At 53.8% G+C, this 18,383-nt stretch overlaps 7 protein-coding genes across 8 annotated transcripts; 4 read left to right on the top strand and 3 right to left on the bottom strand.

Moving 5' to 3' along the window:
- Positions 1-33: 33 nt before the first annotated feature.
- Positions 34-612, top strand: LMH87_010314 (uncharacterized protein; the record flags this gene model as incomplete). The annotated part of the gene is made up of 5 exons (XM_056197455.1): positions 34-111; positions 178-257; positions 310-314; positions 363-371; positions 443-612. 5 exons carry the CDS (start codon positions 34-36, stop codon positions 610-612), a joined length of 342 nt encoding a protein of 113 aa, XP_056054502.1.
- Positions 613-2,703: 2,091 nt separating this feature from the next.
- LMH87_010313 (uncharacterized protein) lies at positions 2,704-3,261 on the top strand (the record flags this gene model as incomplete). Its single annotated transcript, XM_056197454.1, has 3 exons — positions 2,704-3,016; positions 3,070-3,143; positions 3,199-3,261. The coding sequence occupies 3 exons, from the start codon at positions 2,704-2,706 to the stop codon at positions 3,259-3,261; spliced, it is 450 nt and encodes a 149-aa protein (XP_056054501.1).
- Positions 3,262-6,710: 3,449 nt separating this feature from the next.
- LMH87_010312 (uncharacterized protein) lies at positions 6,711-7,228 on the bottom strand (the record flags this gene model as incomplete). The annotated part of the gene is made up of 2 exons (XM_056197452.1): positions 6,711-6,879; positions 6,933-7,228. 2 exons carry the CDS (start codon positions 7,226-7,228, stop codon positions 6,711-6,713), a joined length of 465 nt encoding a protein of 154 aa, XP_056054500.1.
- A 4,629-nt stretch (positions 7,229-11,857) lies between these two features.
- Positions 11,858-12,788, top strand: LMH87_010311 (uncharacterized protein; the record flags this gene model as incomplete). The annotated part of the gene is made up of 4 exons (XM_056197451.1): positions 11,858-11,889; positions 12,022-12,087; positions 12,610-12,666; positions 12,716-12,788. 4 exons carry the CDS (start codon positions 11,858-11,860, stop codon positions 12,786-12,788), a joined length of 228 nt encoding a protein of 75 aa, XP_056054499.1.
- A 558-nt stretch (positions 12,789-13,346) lies between these two features.
- On the bottom strand, positions 13,347-14,063 carry LMH87_010310 (uncharacterized protein; the record flags this gene model as incomplete). Its single annotated transcript, XM_056197450.1, has 3 exons — positions 13,347-13,539; positions 13,610-13,800; positions 13,875-14,063. The coding sequence occupies 3 exons, from the start codon at positions 14,061-14,063 to the stop codon at positions 13,347-13,349; spliced, it is 573 nt and encodes a 190-aa protein (XP_056054498.1).
- A 551-nt stretch (positions 14,064-14,614) lies between these two features.
- LMH87_010309 (uncharacterized protein) lies at positions 14,615-15,505 on the bottom strand (the record flags this gene model as incomplete). Its single annotated transcript, XM_056197449.1, has 2 exons — positions 14,615-15,012; positions 15,139-15,505. 2 exons carry the CDS (start codon positions 15,503-15,505, stop codon positions 14,615-14,617), a joined length of 765 nt encoding a protein of 254 aa, XP_056054497.1.
- A 1,112-nt stretch (positions 15,506-16,617) lies between these two features.
- On the top strand, positions 16,618-18,306 carry LMH87_010308 (uncharacterized protein; the record flags this gene model as incomplete). Of its 2 annotated transcripts, XM_056197447.1 has the most annotated exons (2): positions 16,618-18,077; positions 18,145-18,184. In XM_056197447.1, the coding sequence occupies 2 exons, from the start codon at positions 16,618-16,620 to the stop codon at positions 18,182-18,184; spliced, it is 1,500 nt and encodes a 499-aa protein (XP_056054496.1). The 2 variants fall into 2 exon arrangements, with proteins under 2 accessions (XP_056054496.1, XP_056054495.1); XM_056197448.1 differs by having other exon boundaries at positions 16,618-18,306.
- Between the last annotated feature and the right edge of the window lie 77 nt (positions 18,307-18,383).

Genomic DNA, 18,383 nt, shown 5'->3' with positions numbered 1-18,383 from the left:
AGTTCTTCATTATCACGCTCTCAAACTGTCGCAATGCTCCTCCAAACTTTACTCTCCGTCACCGTTACCTGTGTGGCTGTTGCCCAGGCGGCACCACGAACTGGAATCCTGGTACGTTGAGTTTTGCATCCGCAGGCCACTGCTGAATAAGAGCTGACATTCTTCGCTTGCTGTTAGGCCAGGCTCTGGGACGAACCCGATGCCAGTGGATCCCACGAGGATATCAGGAACATCAACTGCCATAATCTTATCCGGCTGTACGTTCCTGTCGCATTAGAACTTGCAAAATATCAAGCTGACAGAGTTAAGAGCAGGTACAATGTTGAGTCCGTTAGTGAATTGAAGGAAGATCACCAGTGTAGTCTTTTCACGTAAGTTTTCGTTCTTTCCAACTGTCAAGCGCCTTTCGCAAAACTCACTAAGCTCACCAATCCTTTCATAGTCTACGAGACTGCGGACATTCTCCGAATCCGCACATTGTTCAAGATAATGGGCCTATCGATGATCCCAACATTTACTCCGTCAAGTGCGAGCTTATTGCAAGGGCCTAAGACTCTAGACACAATGATTCAGCTATGGCGTAGTTTTCTATGCCCTCATCGCAGGCCGTAGCACCGGGTGGGAGCGAATTGTACAGGAACTTTGAGTATAGGTTTTTTTTTCCCGGTGGAAAAGGGTTTTCTTATGCTCTATCTGAATAAAAGATAACACTGAAATATTCGTTGATTCGCATTCCAACCGCCTCGTAACCGCGTTTTCACGAACTCTGCTGATGTAAAGGACAGCATTTTGCCATCCGTACAGACTTCCATTCCAAGTTTCTAACGCGATATTGAAAAAAGTATCACTGATATTATTTCCATGTGGCCACACATTACTACCTCCGCGGGGCGTGCTACAATATGCCAATAAGAAAACCCCGGTTTTCTGGTGTTCTCTGTGTTCGGTGAAGTGCCACCGGGTCAGGCCAGGCTACTTACACCTACTTTCGCGACGACGTCGCTGTGGTGATCCATAATGTTCATAAGCACAAGTCTTGGGACTGAAACATTACAGCGGCAACGCCTTTGCTTTCATAGTTGTTGTCACCTGCGTTGGCCCAGGCGCGGCGGGCAAGGTTCACACGAGCCCTGTTTTACAAAATTGGGCAACTCCATCTTATAGTTACCTGGCAAACGCAGTTTAGGCATCTCCATACGTAGTCAATCCTGTCAGATCCAAGTCTGGTAGCCTGGCAGATGTGCAGACGTGTACAAGGCACGGTGCAGCCAGGGCCGATCAAGGCTGACCTAAGAAATTCGCCCCGGTCACACTTGAGGGAGCCTCGAAAGGCCACTGTTTGCTGTTCTCTCTTTCAGACAGGTATGCGACTAACACACTGTCGCATGGCTAGTAGTTTGCCCAATAAGTCGGCATATTCTCAAAGCCCCACCATTCACACGGCGAGCCAACTTTTACGGAACCATTCATCCGGTACGAAGCAAGCTCGTCCATCGTGACTGGCTACGACGTTTTGTCTATTGGGTATTACCATGAAGTTGTTTGTTGTTTTCGCTTTCTTCGATGTCTTGTCTAATTATCTGAAGACACGCAATGCGACATTTTACTGTGTGAAACCACGGCAGCCTTTCGCCAACGGTTTTGAGGTGTCCTATTGGCAGCAAAGGTCGCATTGTGGCGGGGGTTGTGATCCCTCTTCCGGCGTCCGGCACAAGACCGCAGGAGCGCGCCCTTCATGGCCCTTCACCCCTCGAGTCTGCCTGGTTGGCCACGTCGCCTTCCACCTAGCCGTCTGGCCACAAACACAGTCCTGCTGCTTATCTAGTCTGCCGATGTGCCGAAGTGCGGGGGACGGAGGGGGGGGATATGAGGGAAGCTAGCATACAGATCTAAGCAAGCACTCAGCCGAGCAGCCCGATCGTGGAATGAACAGCCTGCTTTTTAGGGTAGGGAAGATGAGCCGGCGCTGACGCTGGCGTACTACGAAAGCGACCAGAACGCCCCTTTGAAACAAGTCAACCACAAGCTGCAGGGGGGTATTATTGAGCAAGGTTATTCCATGGTTTTGAGCAAAAGCATGCCGGCCGAAAATTCGGATAGTCTCAGGGTTATATCTTTGATTGGTGGTGTCCCGGAGCTTCGAGTCCGGCACACGACTGCAGTGCCATGTCTCACTCTGCCGACCGCACAGGCGACCGAGACATGTTTGAGTATATACAAAGCACAATATGGCTCGCTTAATAACAGTTTTTTTTTTAAGTGGAATGCGGCAACGCTGCGAGACATTCTTTTTGCACGGGTGCAAGGCGAGCAATGCTGGGCCGTTCTATTCCCATCCGTTATGCCTTGTTCATACATCACCATTACGAGAAAGTTTCGTGCGTTTGCTTCTGAGTTGAGTGGGATGTGCTCCATGAGAACAGCCTCAGGAATTCCACGTCTGCAGTGGCTGTGATGACCTTCAATGGGTCTGGCCAGGATGATACATTCTTTTCATCTGGCCCCTCGTTCCTCTTACGTCACAAAGATTATATCCAGTGACGGACAGTTGGTGGTTTGGGGCAATCAGTGACAGGTATAAAGAGGCCTCACACGCTACCGTTACAGGCATAAAACTGTTTCTTTCCATCAACCTGTCGTGAATTTCTGTCTCCCTCCATCTGACTTACCAATAACTCGTCTTCCAAGAACAATACCGCCATCATGCACTTTACCCTTGCCGTCACCACCCTAGTTGCCGCCGTCACCGCCGCGCCTGGTGCGAATGTCACAGTCGCCAGCAAGATGGCCACGATGTCCGTCGCCGATGCTGACGAGCAGTGCGGCTCCAACTACCAGATCTACTGCTGCAATGAGCTCGCCGGCAAGGACAAGAAGCCCCAGGACATGACGTCCGCCATGGCTCCCGGCCAGACCCCCAAACCCGGTCTGCTCGATGGCCTTCTCGGTGCCGTCGTCGGTCCTGATGGTCTTCTCTCCCACCTTCTCGGCCAGTGCTCGCGCATTGATGTCGCCGGTAAGCTTCGTGCAGTGACAGAGATTTCCAGCTTGATACTGACGATCCCTTAGTCCCCGGTGCTGCCGATACTCTCAGCTCGCAGTGCAGAGCTCGTGCTGCCTGCTGCCGCGACACCCCCTCTGTCGTAAGTTATGGTCCCAGCATGGATGCTGCTGTCATCTCTTTAACGAAGCAACCAGGCTTATGGTGGTCTCATCAACGTCGCTCTGCCGTGTATCGCTCTTGACAGCATCGTCGGCTAAGTCAATGCGTCGACAATCAGAAGGGACAGGGCGGGTAGTCTAGCTCAACTAATCCATGTACCATCAGTAGCTTAGTAGTGTTACAAAACAAAACTTCTTTACAATGTTAATACCGTACCTCGCTGTGACTGCATATTGTTGGTGCCCATTGAAATGCATGCGAGTCACGGTCGATCTGGATGATAGTAGTATCTGTTTGATGTAGTTAAGTGGCTCAACAGCACTGCATAGCACTGCAATTAAGTACATGCGAGTGACTGCCCGATCTCGATACAGATGACGGGCAGTATGCGGTTCGATGTAGCCAAGGGCCTTGCCATCCCTGATGACCGCAGCCCACTGCACGAGCGACCGTCCGGATGTGCTCACAATTATGCACGTTGAACGTTGTCGCATGGGGAAGGTTATGCTCACGCCCAAAGCAACTTGGGGCGTTTCTCTTTCGGCTGCTCAGAAGATTACGCGAGGCGTGGAGCGGGCGACCGCGAGAGTCTAAAGTCGGCCGGCCGAAACACTGGAGACAAACACGAAATTGTTTTGCACCATGGTAGCGCGCCTCGGTAATAAAACGGAGTACTCCCGTAGATGCCGCGAGATATATACCCATGGCCACAGAACCCGGTTTAGACGAACTCCGTGATCGTGTAGGGCAGCAAATGAATGTTTCCATTGCAGTGGCGTCGTCCACGCGCCACGACCCACCCGAGACCGCCACCGCGCTTCAGAGCCACAGCATGACGTGATGTCGCCAGGAGAAGGATATTTAGTAATGCAGTGCAGAAACTGCAAGTGGGTGACTTACGGTTACGTTGAAGTGATTGCAGCTCTTCTCTGCCTGGCTTTGATGATAAGTTGGGCGCTGTGTAGAGCGCGTTTTGAAGTCTTCTAATTGCATAATTGCGCACACGCCGTCTAGGTGAAAATTGTTCTCGTACGGGTGAATCTTGGAGAGAAACAACATTGCAAACACAAAGCGAAAAGCACCTAGACTTCGCCCTTATGAGCTGAAGGGGCCCTAGAAGCTTTTATACAGTAAGAAATTTTCACGTCTGCTTGCTCATCGTGCTAACAGCGCTCGGTTTGTTCGTGAGCCATATGTGCAGGGTAGCTTCGCGACACGCGAGCCGAGAATGCCCGCCTCGCTTTTATCCGCCACAAATACTTTAAAAGGAGAAACCTATTGGGTCTCTCGCTTATGCCACTCAATAAAGTAATATACGCTGTTGGGATAATTGTCGATGAATATGACGCCGATGTGGGGGGCTTGCCATTGTGAAGGATTTGGGATAGTAGTCCTATACTGGAATAAGCAGAACCGTCTCCACTGCCTAATCGGCTTTGGTGGCCAAGTGGTAAGGCGTCGCACTTGGTTAGTAGCCCCGATCTATACCATCCACACCCTAAAACCCTGTTCTAACATCTCAAAAAGTAATGCGAAGACCGTGGGTTCGAATCCCATCCGAAGCAATTCTTTTTTTTTTTTGCATGCTATTTGTCGGAAATAAGTAGTTTATTTTTGCTCGTAATGGACATCAGTCTTTTTACTATCCGTGAGTTGGTTGCGTGCCTATTTATGGTAGTCTTTTGTTTAGCGGTGCAGCCTACCTAGTAGTCGCACGACCACTTGACCATCTTGAGCTCTTTCGTTGCGGTCGCTTCTCCCCTGCTTTTGCCTTTCTTTCCAAAACTACGCGGAATGGAAGTCGTCACTGTAACAGAAGCCCGGTTGTTGGCTGTAGGATCCGCCGTGTATCTTGTGCCGACAGTTGTCACACGCGAGTTGCCACACGTTGGCGGATCCGTCTTGCGAAACGCATGCCTGGCTGACTACTTGCTCGAAGCAGCCAGCCAGCCACTCATCTCCTTTGCAAGAAATGCGGCCACAGGGCGGTTCTTGTTTTTTTCCCTTCATATCAGAAACCAGACAGTTCTGTCGGCCGTTCTGGTAGCCGTTTTGGTGACGAGGTTGCGCAACTTATTCCAAAGCACGTGAAGCAAATGATGAGCAGATCGCCTCTGGTCGTAAGCAAAGTGTTTTCTACCTTACGAGGGTCTCTTTTTCTACACCAATCCGGTAAAACTCGTTAGCCACGGTGTATTTATATTAAGCTTACATGTTTCTATCTCAGAGACGAAAGTTAGCACCATAGATGCTAAACTACTATAGTATCTCGTCGTGCAAGTATAATGCACTTTTAGAAAAAAGGAAGAAGTCCCCAGTGACGACCGGCGCTTGATTTTTTTTATAACTCAAGTCCAGTATAATAAGAAATAGTATACCAGACCCCCACACAATTACCCAGCTTTGGTGGCCAAGTGGTAAGGCGTCGCACTCGTAATGCGAAGATCGGGGGTTCGATTCCCCTCCGAAGCAACTCTATTTTTTGCTCTTTCTTTCACATAAAGTAGCACTACTTTCTTCTGTCCTCCTTTTTTTTTTGTCTTGATCTGCATGCCTGGGAGCGAAGCTGTCCTTTTTTTCCTACCGTGTAGATGCACTGTGTGAGGCGCGTCTCACGCACCAGCGTGTACCTTCTGGTATCTCTGGCTGGGTGGTGTAGCAACTTGCAACGGCTCGGTAAAACAGGCGCCTTCGGTATCTTCAATTGTCTGATGCCTGCCGATAATACCCTTATAACTACTTATTATTACTCAGCTTGTGGAATTATTGAACGGGCAGCCATACAACAGCTGCGAGCACGGGGCTCGTTGTGGCGGCCAGGGGTAACTACGTCATGCCCGCAGCCCACTCAAATCACAGGAAAACAACGCAGGCACAGGTAGCCTTCATAACGGAATGTAATGTATTTGACTCTAACCTTGGCCTACTGCTCCAAGGCAACACGTAACAGCATTTGGAGTAAAGAAAAAGAACCGTTCTTTTTTTTGGGGAGGTAATTCGTCTCTTGCCATAAACCAAATTGCCTGCAGGCTCGCAACTGTGGAATGCAAACGTCACCGTGGCGATGTTGCAGGAAGGAGCTAGAACTCCAACCGTAAATCGTTGGCAGAAAGAAAAAGAAACTCAGATAGGAATAAATAACGATGAAAATTAGCAATTCAAATAAACGCCCATCGAAATGCTTTGTGGTATGACTGCGTAACAACGCGCAGGCTCGAGACAAGACTGTACGCTGGTTATGCTAGACGATATTGTACAGAGAATATGTGGTATCGGTGTCGCAGCCGATAGATGGAAATAAATGGGATGCAACGGGGTGGAAAAGCGCCAGTGGCAGGGGTATCGTGCCGCAGAAATCGGGGCTTGTTTTTGCAAAGCTGGCGCTTCAAGTGCTCGAGAGCCGAAACGAATCGTCATGGAGGCGTAACGTAAGAGAAATCGGCGAAAAGAATGCGTAGTCTAGTCGAAGAATGCCGATGATGGAATGGAGAAATGATGTTTGGAAAGGCTGTTCGAGCGAGCCATGCTACGATGAACGCTTGCAAGCCTATTTCTTGGCTCGACCAGTAGAGGCGGTAATCTTGCTGGTGCTCATCAAATCGCCAATGTATTTTTGCAAAAACTTGTTGTTGCTGTCGAGTTTGTCGTGCTCCTCGCGAACGGCTTCTATGCGATTGAATATGTCGATGAGGGAATCCTGCAGGGCTTTGGCATGACTGTATGCGATTAGTACATATGGTGACTGCTCGTCTCCTCCGTCGACACTTACCGACGCAACTCTTCGCGAGCTTCCTTGCCGAGCTTGTCAATGTCTTCGCTGGTTCGTCGAGGGCTCATGGCTCTGACGTCGTCGGGGCCAAAGTGCGACTCGACGGGACCGACTTCTGAGCTATCGCGAGGGACAACGAGCGGCCCACTGCTCTTGCGGCTGGGTAGGCGTGGACGAGTTGGGATAGGCTGGTGGATGACGGGCTCGTTGTTTTCAGAAGGAGCCGTTGACGATGATGATCCGGAGCGGACAATGGGGTGCGACCCCGTAGAGTGATTATCGTGGTCGTCGGCCATCTTGATTGATTCGTTTGGCAGAAGGAGGGCAGTCGGGTGCGAGAAGCGATGAATTGGCGAAACGTGTACGGAGATGCACAATACAATATTTGACAGAAAAAGAGGCGTGGCAATTATGGGAAAATGTGGTTGAGTGACAAATTCCAAGTTTTTGGGTCGACCTTTCGAGATTTGTAGCGCTCCAGACGGCTTGTTTGCCACCGACGTAATAAGGGTCCTGGAAGAGGTGGCCTGGGCGGGCAGAGAGCGTGACCAGTTCGGAAGGGGGGTGACGACAGAAAGTACGGTCCCAAGAAGGCCAAGGCGGAGCGATACGACGAGCGACGGGCTAAAAAAGGCAGACCAAGACGATGAAATCGGCGGCTGAGTACGACAGGGCAGTGGAAACAGAAAAGATGCCGAAAAGAAAAAGAAAGAGGGAAAGATGGAGAGACGGGGAAATGCAGTCGAGTGAGCTAGCAAGGGGGGTTTGAGGGATGTGAAATAGCCTTGCTGGGGCAGGCTGTCTGACTGTCTGTCGTCCAGCGGTCGGAGGTCGCTGGCGGGCGAGCGAAACACTGTTGCGTCAGCGAAGGGCAGGGAACAGCGCGTAGCAGTGATCGGCACGGCACGGTCTGCAAGAAGAGTCGAGCACAGACAAGGCGGGACTGGTACGGAGTACGGATAGAGGTTGCAGAAAGAGTGCACTGAGAAGAAGAAGAAGAAAAAGGGCGAGGGAGAAAGAAGAGCAGAAGTGAATGAGAAAAGGGCAGCGAGTCGTGGCAGCAGGGAATAATGGGCCTTGTGTACCAATAATGCGTTCTTGTGCCATGCGCCGTGAAGCCAGCATCGACAGGCCTCGTAGGGCCAAACGAGTCTGCAGAAGCCGCTAAAAAAGAGAAGCTGCACTCGCTAAAATGGGACAGTCACCAGTCACCAGTCAACAGAGAGAGGCGGCGCTAGCACCTTCCCGCAAATGTCGTCGAGGGACTTGCATGGGCGCCGTGGACAACTCTGGAGTGCAGGTACCGGGACGACGAAATAGGTCCCCAGTCAAAAGGCCCAGCGAAGTGGTTCCAGCGAGTGGTTCCAGTGGAGGCGGGCAGCTGCCTGTTTGGTGCCGGCGGGTGGGGAGCGAGCCAAAGCCCACAGGGTCTACCAACACACCTACAGGGGGGTTTTAGGGCGTGTTGGCGCTGTTGGGGTGTCCAGTGCGGCGTGTCCGCTCCAATGCGCCCAAGGCAAGGTTCCTGGCAATCATTGCAATGCGCCATCTCAAGAGCGCAGATATCCTCATAGAGGCACTGTGGATTGTGCTGTACAATAAACACAAAGAAAGCTGCACCAGTACTGCCCAGATACGGAACGAGACGAGACTTTAATCTGCTTGGCCCTGTAAATCAGAAAATTGTTGAACGGTGCCCGCCGCCGACACTCATTCTGGTGGCCCGGGCAAAGTGCGATCTGCGCGAAATGTCGTCAGGCCGTGGCAGACACGGTACGCCTACTTCCCTCCCACTGTGTGCGCAGCAAGTCACAATCTGCACCACCACCTCCAGCCAGCCTCAGACTCAGTGCACATCCAGTCCACCCACATCGCATTACTCGGCAACCCCATCTTGCCCATGTCATGCTTCCATCCTTCTACGGCTTCCATGCTCTCGGCACCACTAAACTCCAAAGGGATCCTAATTTACTTTCCCATCACAGGTGGAGGAGAGGCGGGACGTTGCGAGCAAGGGCACAAAGTTTATCTTGCAGTAGTCGTTTGTTTGTAACGACACCGCGGCTGCCAAGCCAACGGGCTGACCTCTCTTCATGACTTGCCAAACGGCGCGCGCGGCGATGCCGGCCTTCGGAATGAAGATGGAAATCAGGCCGCAAGCAGAGTCACGATGCTTTTTTACCTTTCTGCCGAGGACCAGCGCACAAGACCCGACGCCGATCTTGCCGTATTTCGGCACCGGCACTCTGCCCAGTTAACATCCGCTAGTTCATCGTCTCAGACTGTACCGCTTCAACAATATCTGTCAAAATCATGACACTAATAGAAGAGGAAAGAAAAAAAGGAGCAGAAAGAGCGCGGGGCAGCAGACAAGTGACGGCATGTGTCACATTGCCAGAAAAGAAAGTTGCGGTAACTCGTCTTACACAGCTTCCAGACACCATTCGTTGGAGAAAAAGCAACTTGCAAGGCAACCTGCAACCCTAAGCTTGCGAGGAGAGAGGAAACAACAAACTACCTGCTCCTGCACACCCACACGCAGCCTAGTGTCACGATGCAGGGTCTATCCTGCTCTGGACAAGCAAAACTATTCTCCATCCACGGATGCACAGAGCCCATATCCGCCCCCTCCCCGAGCTCGTTATGGAGTAACTAGCCTCATTCGACTTCGCATGCGCCCGATTGTTTGCGCTGGTTGTTGTTGTCGTCGAGCAGCAAAAACGCTTCACCGATATTCCACGACAGCCTACAGGTGGCACGCCGTCTGCCTCTAAAATTGCGCGCTAGGCAAGTTTGCCAATGCTTGTGCATAACGCAAAGGCGACTGAGGCGAAAAAGGAAACTGGTAGGAAGAGAGGCTTGGTGGCGGCGTGTAAGATGGCCGCTGAGACGCCACGCTCCTCACGCTTCAACCCCCCAGCACTGATATGCTCTGCCAATACCAGCGAGCCTCTGGCCAGGAGAGAAGTCCTTACCTGATATGCAGTGTACGGGTAGCAATCTTGATGAGAGGAACCACAGCCCTTCAAGCGGCTGTCCTTCAATGCCAACGAAGCCTATCAGGCCCACTGTCGCGGAATAGCATGCACCTGCTTATTATCGGTTGTCGAGTGGCTTGCATTGGCACATGGCGCTGGTCAAATTCCATCCCACCGCCGCCAACCCCAGCCAGTGACCGGCCCAGCAACTTGGGGCACTGTGATAATGCAATTGCCATCCCTGTCAATTGTGCCAACCGCTCAGCGCGCTCTGGCCAACTATTAGTACTGGAAGTTGCTTGGTTGCGATTTACGGTCAGTGGTAAAATTGCAGGGCCAGGTTTACAAGAGTGACCATCAGCACAATGACGCCATAGCTGACATTGGTTCTGACACCCAGCTGCACTGTGCCGGTGTCCTCGGCACTGCTACATTTGGTCTGCCATTTTGGCGAAAAACCGCAATGCTGTCATGCAGAAGTCAAGGCGATTCCACTCGGACACGATAATCCAGAAAAGACGCAGCACCCCAGCTGATGAAAACCTGTGAATCAGAGCCACTTTTGATAATATCCCTAGCGTCGCCAATAGTTTCTCATGTCTCTGGGGCCACGATTCACCAACTCGCGCCCGCAGTGTTTTCGCACCCGCAAGATTTTGATAAAACCGGGTAGTGTGGGCAGCAGTGTCCACCGCCGAGAGAACGGGTTGCAACGGTTCCACAGGATTTGATGCCCAATCTACAAAAGTTGGATCGTAGATGTTGATATCAGCTTTTTTTTTTGGAGAGTTTCATCTTGCAACTCCCACAACGGAGGCTCGTTTCATCTGTTAGCCAGGCTCGACTCGTTGGAGACTGACATAACGGGACACAATCTAGTGGCAAGAATGCCGATCAGCAAACAAGGCTGAATACCGGATTTTTGGTTTGTCCTCTCTGTCAGCGGAGTGAACAACGGCTGAAGAGTTGCCAACAGCACCGAGAAAGGAAGAGCCGCATCACGTAAAAGAAAAGCACTCACGCAAGGTCGACCAGCGCCACGGCAAACCCACCATCCGCTAGTGAAGCCCCAGCTGGCAGAGAGCTTGCCAACAAATATGCAGACTAACAAGTTGCTTCGGAGCATTTTCAGCTGAAGAAATGCTCACCAAAAATCTGGCCAACCAGCGATGGCGGTGAGGTCACTGGCTACTAAATTCGTGCAAATGGCCACGGAGGGTTACAATTAGGTTCCTGACAATCAGCGCAAGCCCGCCCACATCCCACACGCCCCCAAGCTATGTGGTGCAGTGCCCAGCTGCAGCTTTGAATCTATGGCGCCCTACTGGGAACGAGACTTGTGACACCTTGCACCAGCGGAAGATGGGTCTTTTCTTTTTCAGGCGCCGCCACAAAAGTGGCGCATGAGGCAGTGTTTTGATGCGATGCTCGTCTGGGGGTTGCATGTTTCCTTCCCAATTCGATGTAGCCAATGATTTTAGGTCGTCAGGGCTATTCCATAATCTGTTCGGTTTAGCTGCCATTGTTCGCCGACAACTGTCGGCTTGCCAATAGCGCATCTGCGGGCCAGCACCATCATGGCATTGTGCCTTTTGGATGCTTGGTTGCCTCGGTGCCGATTCGTGGTCACTCGGAGGTTGGGGCAGGAAAAGGATACAACAAATCGATAATCGACTTTCTGGCTGTTCACACAAATGTGCTGAGACAGGTCATCATCATGTTTGAGACGTGTTAGTCCACGCAATTCTTCCACGCGACGACTAGCCTCATCCACTACTTCAGCACCAGTTGCGCGCTCAAATTACGACACGACTGTATGGGACATGGCCGCGAGATTTGCCAGATTACGAACCGGATGGACAGCAGCTTTACGCTATTTTACAAATGAGCTGCTGCACCTTTGAGAGTCTATTATGCTCAAGAGACTGGACTTTGGCCGGTAGGCGGATGATAGTCGTCGACATTGGTTCCGCACCGAGGTTCGTGCAACGAATATGACCTGCGCAGCCTCTACGGTGGCTACACTCCGCCCTGCCGCTTACACCTGCTCTTGCTATCACCTGAGAGAAGAAGTCTAGAGAGCAAATGACGCAGCGCGCTGACAGAACCAGAGGCTCTCTTCGTTATTACTCTAGCGGGAGGGGTTTCCCGTCTTGGGAGTTGCCCGTCTGGCTTGCGTATTCAGCCTGTCCAGGCTGTCAAGCTGTCAAGCCACGTGGACGATGTGCTGACAGCGGCCGCCACAATGGGATGGCCACTCGATAGCCCATCGGCTGCAAAATCATGGTCAGGCAATATTGACCACTTACAGGGGAGATGTCTTGGCCCTTCGCGCCCTGTCTTTGAACCGCTGGGCAAACCCCAACGCAAGGGCAAGATCTCGCAAGGCGCCCGGCTGGAGTTAAAATTTGAAATGTACCCAGGCTCGACCCGGAATATTCAGCAAGCTGTAACATTGTTCAATGCTACTCACACCTCCGTTTGCGCTGTTGCGCACCCCTGTTCGCAGCGCACAATGCGGGCCAGGCCCTCTGCTGCCATGCTGCCCAATACGTCGTCATGTGCTCCCACCCGTGCATCGGCGCGATGCACCATCGTGCAGCCTGCAGATCTTGCGTCTTTTAAGCCGCGCATTCCTTTGAATGCTCCAGCGAGCCCTGCCGTAGCTGAAAGGTGCAGGCAATTAATTTGTACTCCAGCCTCGGGATGCAAGGCGCTTGCTCCCCCCATTTTCAGCAAGCCCTAGAGCGGGCTCTGTAATCATCGTGACTTTTTTTTTTAGAGCCACGGCTGACTGACAAGTAGTTACTACACACTTTTATTTGGTGGGCTTACCAGCGCCATTCCCCGACACGAGAACAGGCATTCCAGTCAATAAATTACCCGCCCTGGCTCTTGGCACAAAGCAATCTTTAGCAGGGGTGCCCGCGGGAAATTGGCTCGTCTTGCGAGGAGAACGCGGCCGGTTCCTGAATTTCTTCCAGCAGGGCTTCTAGACGTTTTCTTTACGCACAAGCACACTTCGCAAAGTGTGTGAGGGAGATGAAAGGCTCGACAGCACGGCCGATTTCATTAAAGGAGGCAGGGGGGTTAGGCTAAATGAACCCGGAGCCAATCCATTTTCGGGACGACCAAGTCTGGGGTAATTTAAAGCGAAGCGACTGTAATGTGAAGATGGACACATGTATCCTGGCGGTTCGTTGAGTCAGGTAGGGCCGAGCGCGAGGTGTGAAGTAGAGTCAGCGCGTTCAATGCTGAGGGGTCCTGGCCAGGAAATGATCCAATGGCGGAGAGTTTATCTGAACATTTTCTATCCGAATTGCGTGCGTCAATGCGCGCGCATCTATCCGTTTGATGGCTGTTTCGTCAAGTCTGTTCTTGGTCCTTCTTCGACCCACGCATTGTCGTTCGGTGTATTGGTCGCGTTTGCGTTTCCCTACGCACACCACTCGTCGGCCGCGCAGAGCACCCAGTTGAGGCCCACGAGCTGCAGGCCGTGCCGCGCGACGAACGTGGCGGCGTCAAAGGAGCGGCGCTCGATGAACGCCTCGCCGCCCACGTCGCTCTTGCCGAGCGCGAGGCCCGCCGGCTCGCGGAATAAGAGGAAGAGGTAGCGATGAGGATTGGATCTTGCCTCGGTGTTAGCAGTCTGCAATTCCAAACGAGAACATCTTGGAGCAAGATTGTGTCTGCACGTACTCGGGCTTGGGTCCCGGGCCGAGAAACTCGGTCAGTGCGGTCGCGGCCGCGCCACAGCCGCGGCCGGGCTGCAGGCCGGAGACGACCCAGTGCCGCCAAAACGCAAACTTGGGATCTTCGGGCGTCGGCGCGTCGGGGTCGACGAGCATCACGAGATATGAGCTGTCGCTGGCAGCGGCGCCGGCGTCGGCCTGTGGACACGCGTGCAGATTAGCCCACTGCGCCGCTGCCGAGGGGACGATGAGTAAAGCGTGCGCGTGCAAACCTCTATCTGAAAGCTGATGGTGGGCTTTTGCTGCACCTGTGACACGCGCAGCAAGTTGCCCAGCTGCACTGGCGCATCGCCGAATGACACTGATAGATCGGCGCTCGGCGCAAAGGACGCGGGGATCAGAGCGGCAGCTGCGCCGGGAACGAGATGGGCTTCTTCTAGAGAGGTGGTAAGTTGCGACATTGTGCAGCTTCCTTCTCCCGATTCAGCTTCTTTGACTCGGAAAAATAGAACTGCAAGCTACCCTTTTTCTGCGTATATCTACGGATATATAGTCAGGTTTGCCGCCATCTGCAACGGCCCCCCGCTGGCCGGGAAAATATCATTGCGCGAATCGCGTGCCGAGAAGTATCTCGGTGGGGGAGCAAGCTGCCCCATACGAGCTCTAACTCCGCGGATGCTGCTTTTCGCTGCGGCAAGTGGTTCATATGAGTCTTGTTTTGGTTTTGATAATTTGCTCAATTACCTGGTGCTTTTGCCAATGAGGGCTCGCATTCGACATTGGAGCTGTATTGTGGTTGTGGTTGGTTGGACTTTGCACAAACTAGCAAAAAGCCAAGACCGAGTTGAGTCCGCAGCTAATACGTAAGGTAACCGATTTTTTATTTTGTTTTAGTATAAGTAGCGCATCATGTCTAGCTTATGCTTTGCAGATTATTCAGCCTACTGCTCCCAACGTCTATGCGCCGCTCTATGTGCTGTGCAGGGCATGAACCATCGTAACCTCTGCCTCATTAATGAGCTTTGCATCTACCGTTGCGTCTTGCGCATCCCGAGGGGCATCTGTAGTCTGGATCATACTGCCATAAGAAGTACGGGTCCGTCTCGTTGGCCAAGACTTCTCCCATCAGTCTCGTGGTCGAAGCCAGGTCAAATGACTGGCGAAACACTTCCATCGATGAGATCCGGATCTGAGCCCATCCTTCCCCCACGAGCCGATCAATCGAGGTGCCGTAAATGTACTCTTTGAAGCCGGCCCATCGAATTGCGGAAGCGCACATGGGGCAGCTCTCGGCATTTGTGTACAGGGACAGCTGGGAGAATGCTAATAGTGATTCGGCGGCGGTGAGGTTGTAAGGCCCCTTGGGATCCGTCAGGATGCTGGTGCAGTTTTGGATGGCGGCGATTTCGCCTGCCAAGTTTTTGTTAGCCGCTGACTGTACATGGAAAGTGACACGCCACTCTCTTGCGGAGAGGAAGAAAAGGGCAAAAAAAAAAAAAAAAGGGGAGACAAGGGGGAAGGGAGGTAGAGGATTACCGTGCAATGTCGGGTTTCCCGTCTCTGGGTTAGTATTCGCGCCAATGCAAATAAGGTTTCCGAGGCCATGACCGGTATGGTTCACAATGGCGGTTCCAAAGGCAGCAAACGGACAAGGCGTGCCCAGGACGTCTGCAAGCGCCTGATTCGCTTGCCTCATCCAATAGGATCGAGTCGTCGGCGCAATGCCGTTGATGGCACGCGCGGGCTTGACTAGAGTCGTCTGCAACGAATCAGTGGCGGCGTGCGCATAGTGTACGGTGACTATGCTCGCAACAAGTGTTGCGCCGAGAGCGAACGGTGAGGGAATCATGGTTGATTGAAAGCCGCGACAAGTAATATGAAGAAGGAAGACGAAACAGAGCATGGCTTCTCGGTCCGGCGACCGCCGGTATGCATCTCCACTAACCAACCACGCATCGGGTCGAGAGGCTTATCGCCAGAGAATCGACGCAGCGGCCTCGGAGGTTGCCAAAATTGAGCTGATGGCTTTTCGACTTTCGATAATAAATATACCTACCCCAGGCAGCTTTTCTCTGCTCCGGCACTCAAGCCGCCGAGATGCACAATTCTAGTCGACGCGTTGGGAGGGCAATCGCCATAGAGGGGCTGTAGGATGCGACGGGCCACTTGTCTGTTGTACCTGTGGGACGTTGTAGAATGAGAGCGGATTGATAGACACAGAGCTGGTGCGTGACCCTTTGGAAGAAACATCGCAAGAACAAAGAATCTTGGCTGATCGAAACGACGACGGAAGAAGTTGGAGGGCGGTGAACTTGACTGTCTCAAGAGTCGGTGCCCGCGACACCCTGAATCTGGGGTATCGGGAGCTAGTGGCCCAATCGGGAATATGCCACTGTAGAAACTGTTCCTCCAGACGTGGGCTACAATTGGGTCGTTCTCCTCATCCGATATTGGCCATCAATCACAGAAACGGTAAAAAGACCGCGCTGCTCTTAATCCTCGACCCTTCTCCCTCCTGCGAGTCATTGCGTTCCGGTCTTCGGTGAGCGCCCCCCGCGGAAGCCCGTATCGGAGAACCCCCCAAAAAACGTGGGGAAAAAAGCGGCGCCCCCAAAATCAATTTAAGCTACGCAGATAAGACTAACAGTCGAGAAGGTGCCCAATCGCCGGCGCCGGTGTGTACGAGACCGTTATCGTTGCTCGGGGCAGGGAGCCCGAGTTGAGAGGTAGACTGCTGCAAGTGCCCGTCTGTAAAACAACTTGTATGGACCGCCTGCCTGTGCTATCGGTTCGCCAATGTGTTTTGCCAAAAGCTAGGATAGGTCCCGTCGCATCTTGTACGGATCGTCGCCAGCCACCCGTGTAGAAAGGCAGATTGGGAGCTGGAGACTGGGCAGGCCGTCTCATCTGCCGAAGCGGCCAGCTCCGCGTCACATACAAATAAACCGTACCCTTGCCCATGCATGTCACCCTTCTTTTCCCTCGTCATTCTGCGGCACCTGGCGTAAATAGAAAATGAAGCCAGACATTGAATCCGCCGCCGCCGGCAATGGCCCCGACGACGGCGGCAGCATCGCCGCCCCCGAGAAGCCCGCCTACTCATCGACCACGCAGCTCGACCTCACCTACGGGCAGACGCAGCGCGGCTTGTCCCCGCGGCACGTGCAGCTCATGGCCATTGGCGGCTCCATCGGCACCGGCCTCTTTGTCGGCATCGGCGGCGTCCTCTCCAAGGCCGGGCCGCTGTCGCTCTTCCTCGGCTACCTCCTCTGGGGCACGCTCTACGTGTGGCCCATCAACCTCTGCGTCGCCGAGATGCACGCATATCTCCCCATCCGCGGCAGCATCTTTGAGCTGGCGGCGCGCTTCGTCGACCCCGCGCTCGGCTTCGCCATGGGGTGGACGTACTTTTACGCGGGGGTCATGCTCGTGTGCGTCGAGTACAGCAGCATCGCGACGGTGATGCAGTACTGGACCACGAGCGTCAACCCGGCCGTCTGGATCGTCATGGCCATGGCGGTCTGCATCCTGCTCAACGTCGTGGCGGTCAAGTGGTACGGCGAGGCCGAGTTCATCATGGCCTCTCTCAAAGTCCTGCTGCTGGTCGGCCTGGTGCTGCTGACCTTCATCACCATGGTCGGCGGCAACCCGGACCGCGACGCCTACGGCTTCCGCTACTGGAAGGGCGGCAACGCCATGCACCCGTACTACGCCGAGGGCGACGTCGGCCGCTTCCTCGGCTTCTGGAAGGTGGTCCTCTACGCGGGCTTCACCATTGCCGGGCCGGACATGATTGCGCTCGCGGCGGGCGAGATCCAGAACCCGCGGCGCACGATCCCGCGCGTCGCCCGGCTCATCTTCTACCGCCTCGTCGGCTTCTACGTGCTCGGCGTCCTGGCCGTCGGCATCATCTGCAGCTCGCGCGACCCGCGGCTCATCGGCGCCCTGGCCGACACGTCCGCCGCGGGCGCCGCGGCCTCGCCCTGGGTCATTGGCATCCAGCGCCTGCGCATCTCCGGCCTGCCGCACCTCATCAACTTCCTCATCCTCATGTCCGGCTGGTCCTGCGGCAACGCGTACCTCTACTCCTCGTCGCGGACGCTCTACGGCCTCGCGCGCGACGGCCAGGCGCCGAAATTCCTGATGCGCTGCACCAAGGCCGGCGTGCCCGTGTACTGCGTCGCCGTCGTCAGCGTCATCACCTGCATCACGTTCCTCGTCTCGTCCACGTCCGCGGTGCAAGTCTTTTACTGGTTCGTCGACCTCACCACCACCGGCCTCATCATGACCTACACCATGATGATTGTCGTCTTCCTCGGGTGGCACCGCGCGCGCCGGGCGCAGGGGCTCGAGGACGCCGCCCTGCCGTACGTCGCGCCGCTCGCGCCGCACTGGCCGTGGTTTGCGCTCTTCCTCGGCTGCGTGGCGCTGCTCTTCATCGGCTTCGACGCGTTTGCGCCGTTTAGCGTGCAGGGGTTCGTCACGGGCTACTTTTGCCTGCCGTACAGCGCGGCTCTGTTCATGTTTTGGAAGCTTTACAAGGGCACCAAGCTGGTCAGGCCCGAGTCGGCGGATCTGGTGAGCGGCAAAGCAGAGGCGGATGCCGAGTGTGCGAAGTGGGAGGAGGGTGGGCTGGAAGAGAACTGGCAGAAGGCGCTGGCGGGGATGCCGTGGTGGCAGCGATATTGGGAAAGAATGTGGTAAATGTGAGTAGTGACAGACAGGGATACTTGGCGCGAAATTTTGGACAGTTCAACAATTCATCGATTATGAGCGTAAAT

This window comes from Akanthomyces muscarius, chromosome 5 (genome assembly GCF_028009165.1).
Source record: "Akanthomyces muscarius strain Ve6 chromosome 5, whole genome shotgun sequence".
Classification (NCBI taxonomy): Eukaryota; Fungi; Ascomycota; class Sordariomycetes; order Hypocreales; family Cordycipitaceae; genus Akanthomyces; species Akanthomyces muscarius.
The sequence above is the reverse complement of the archived record's forward strand: the minus strand, read 5'-3'. Positions and strand labels throughout refer to the sequence as shown.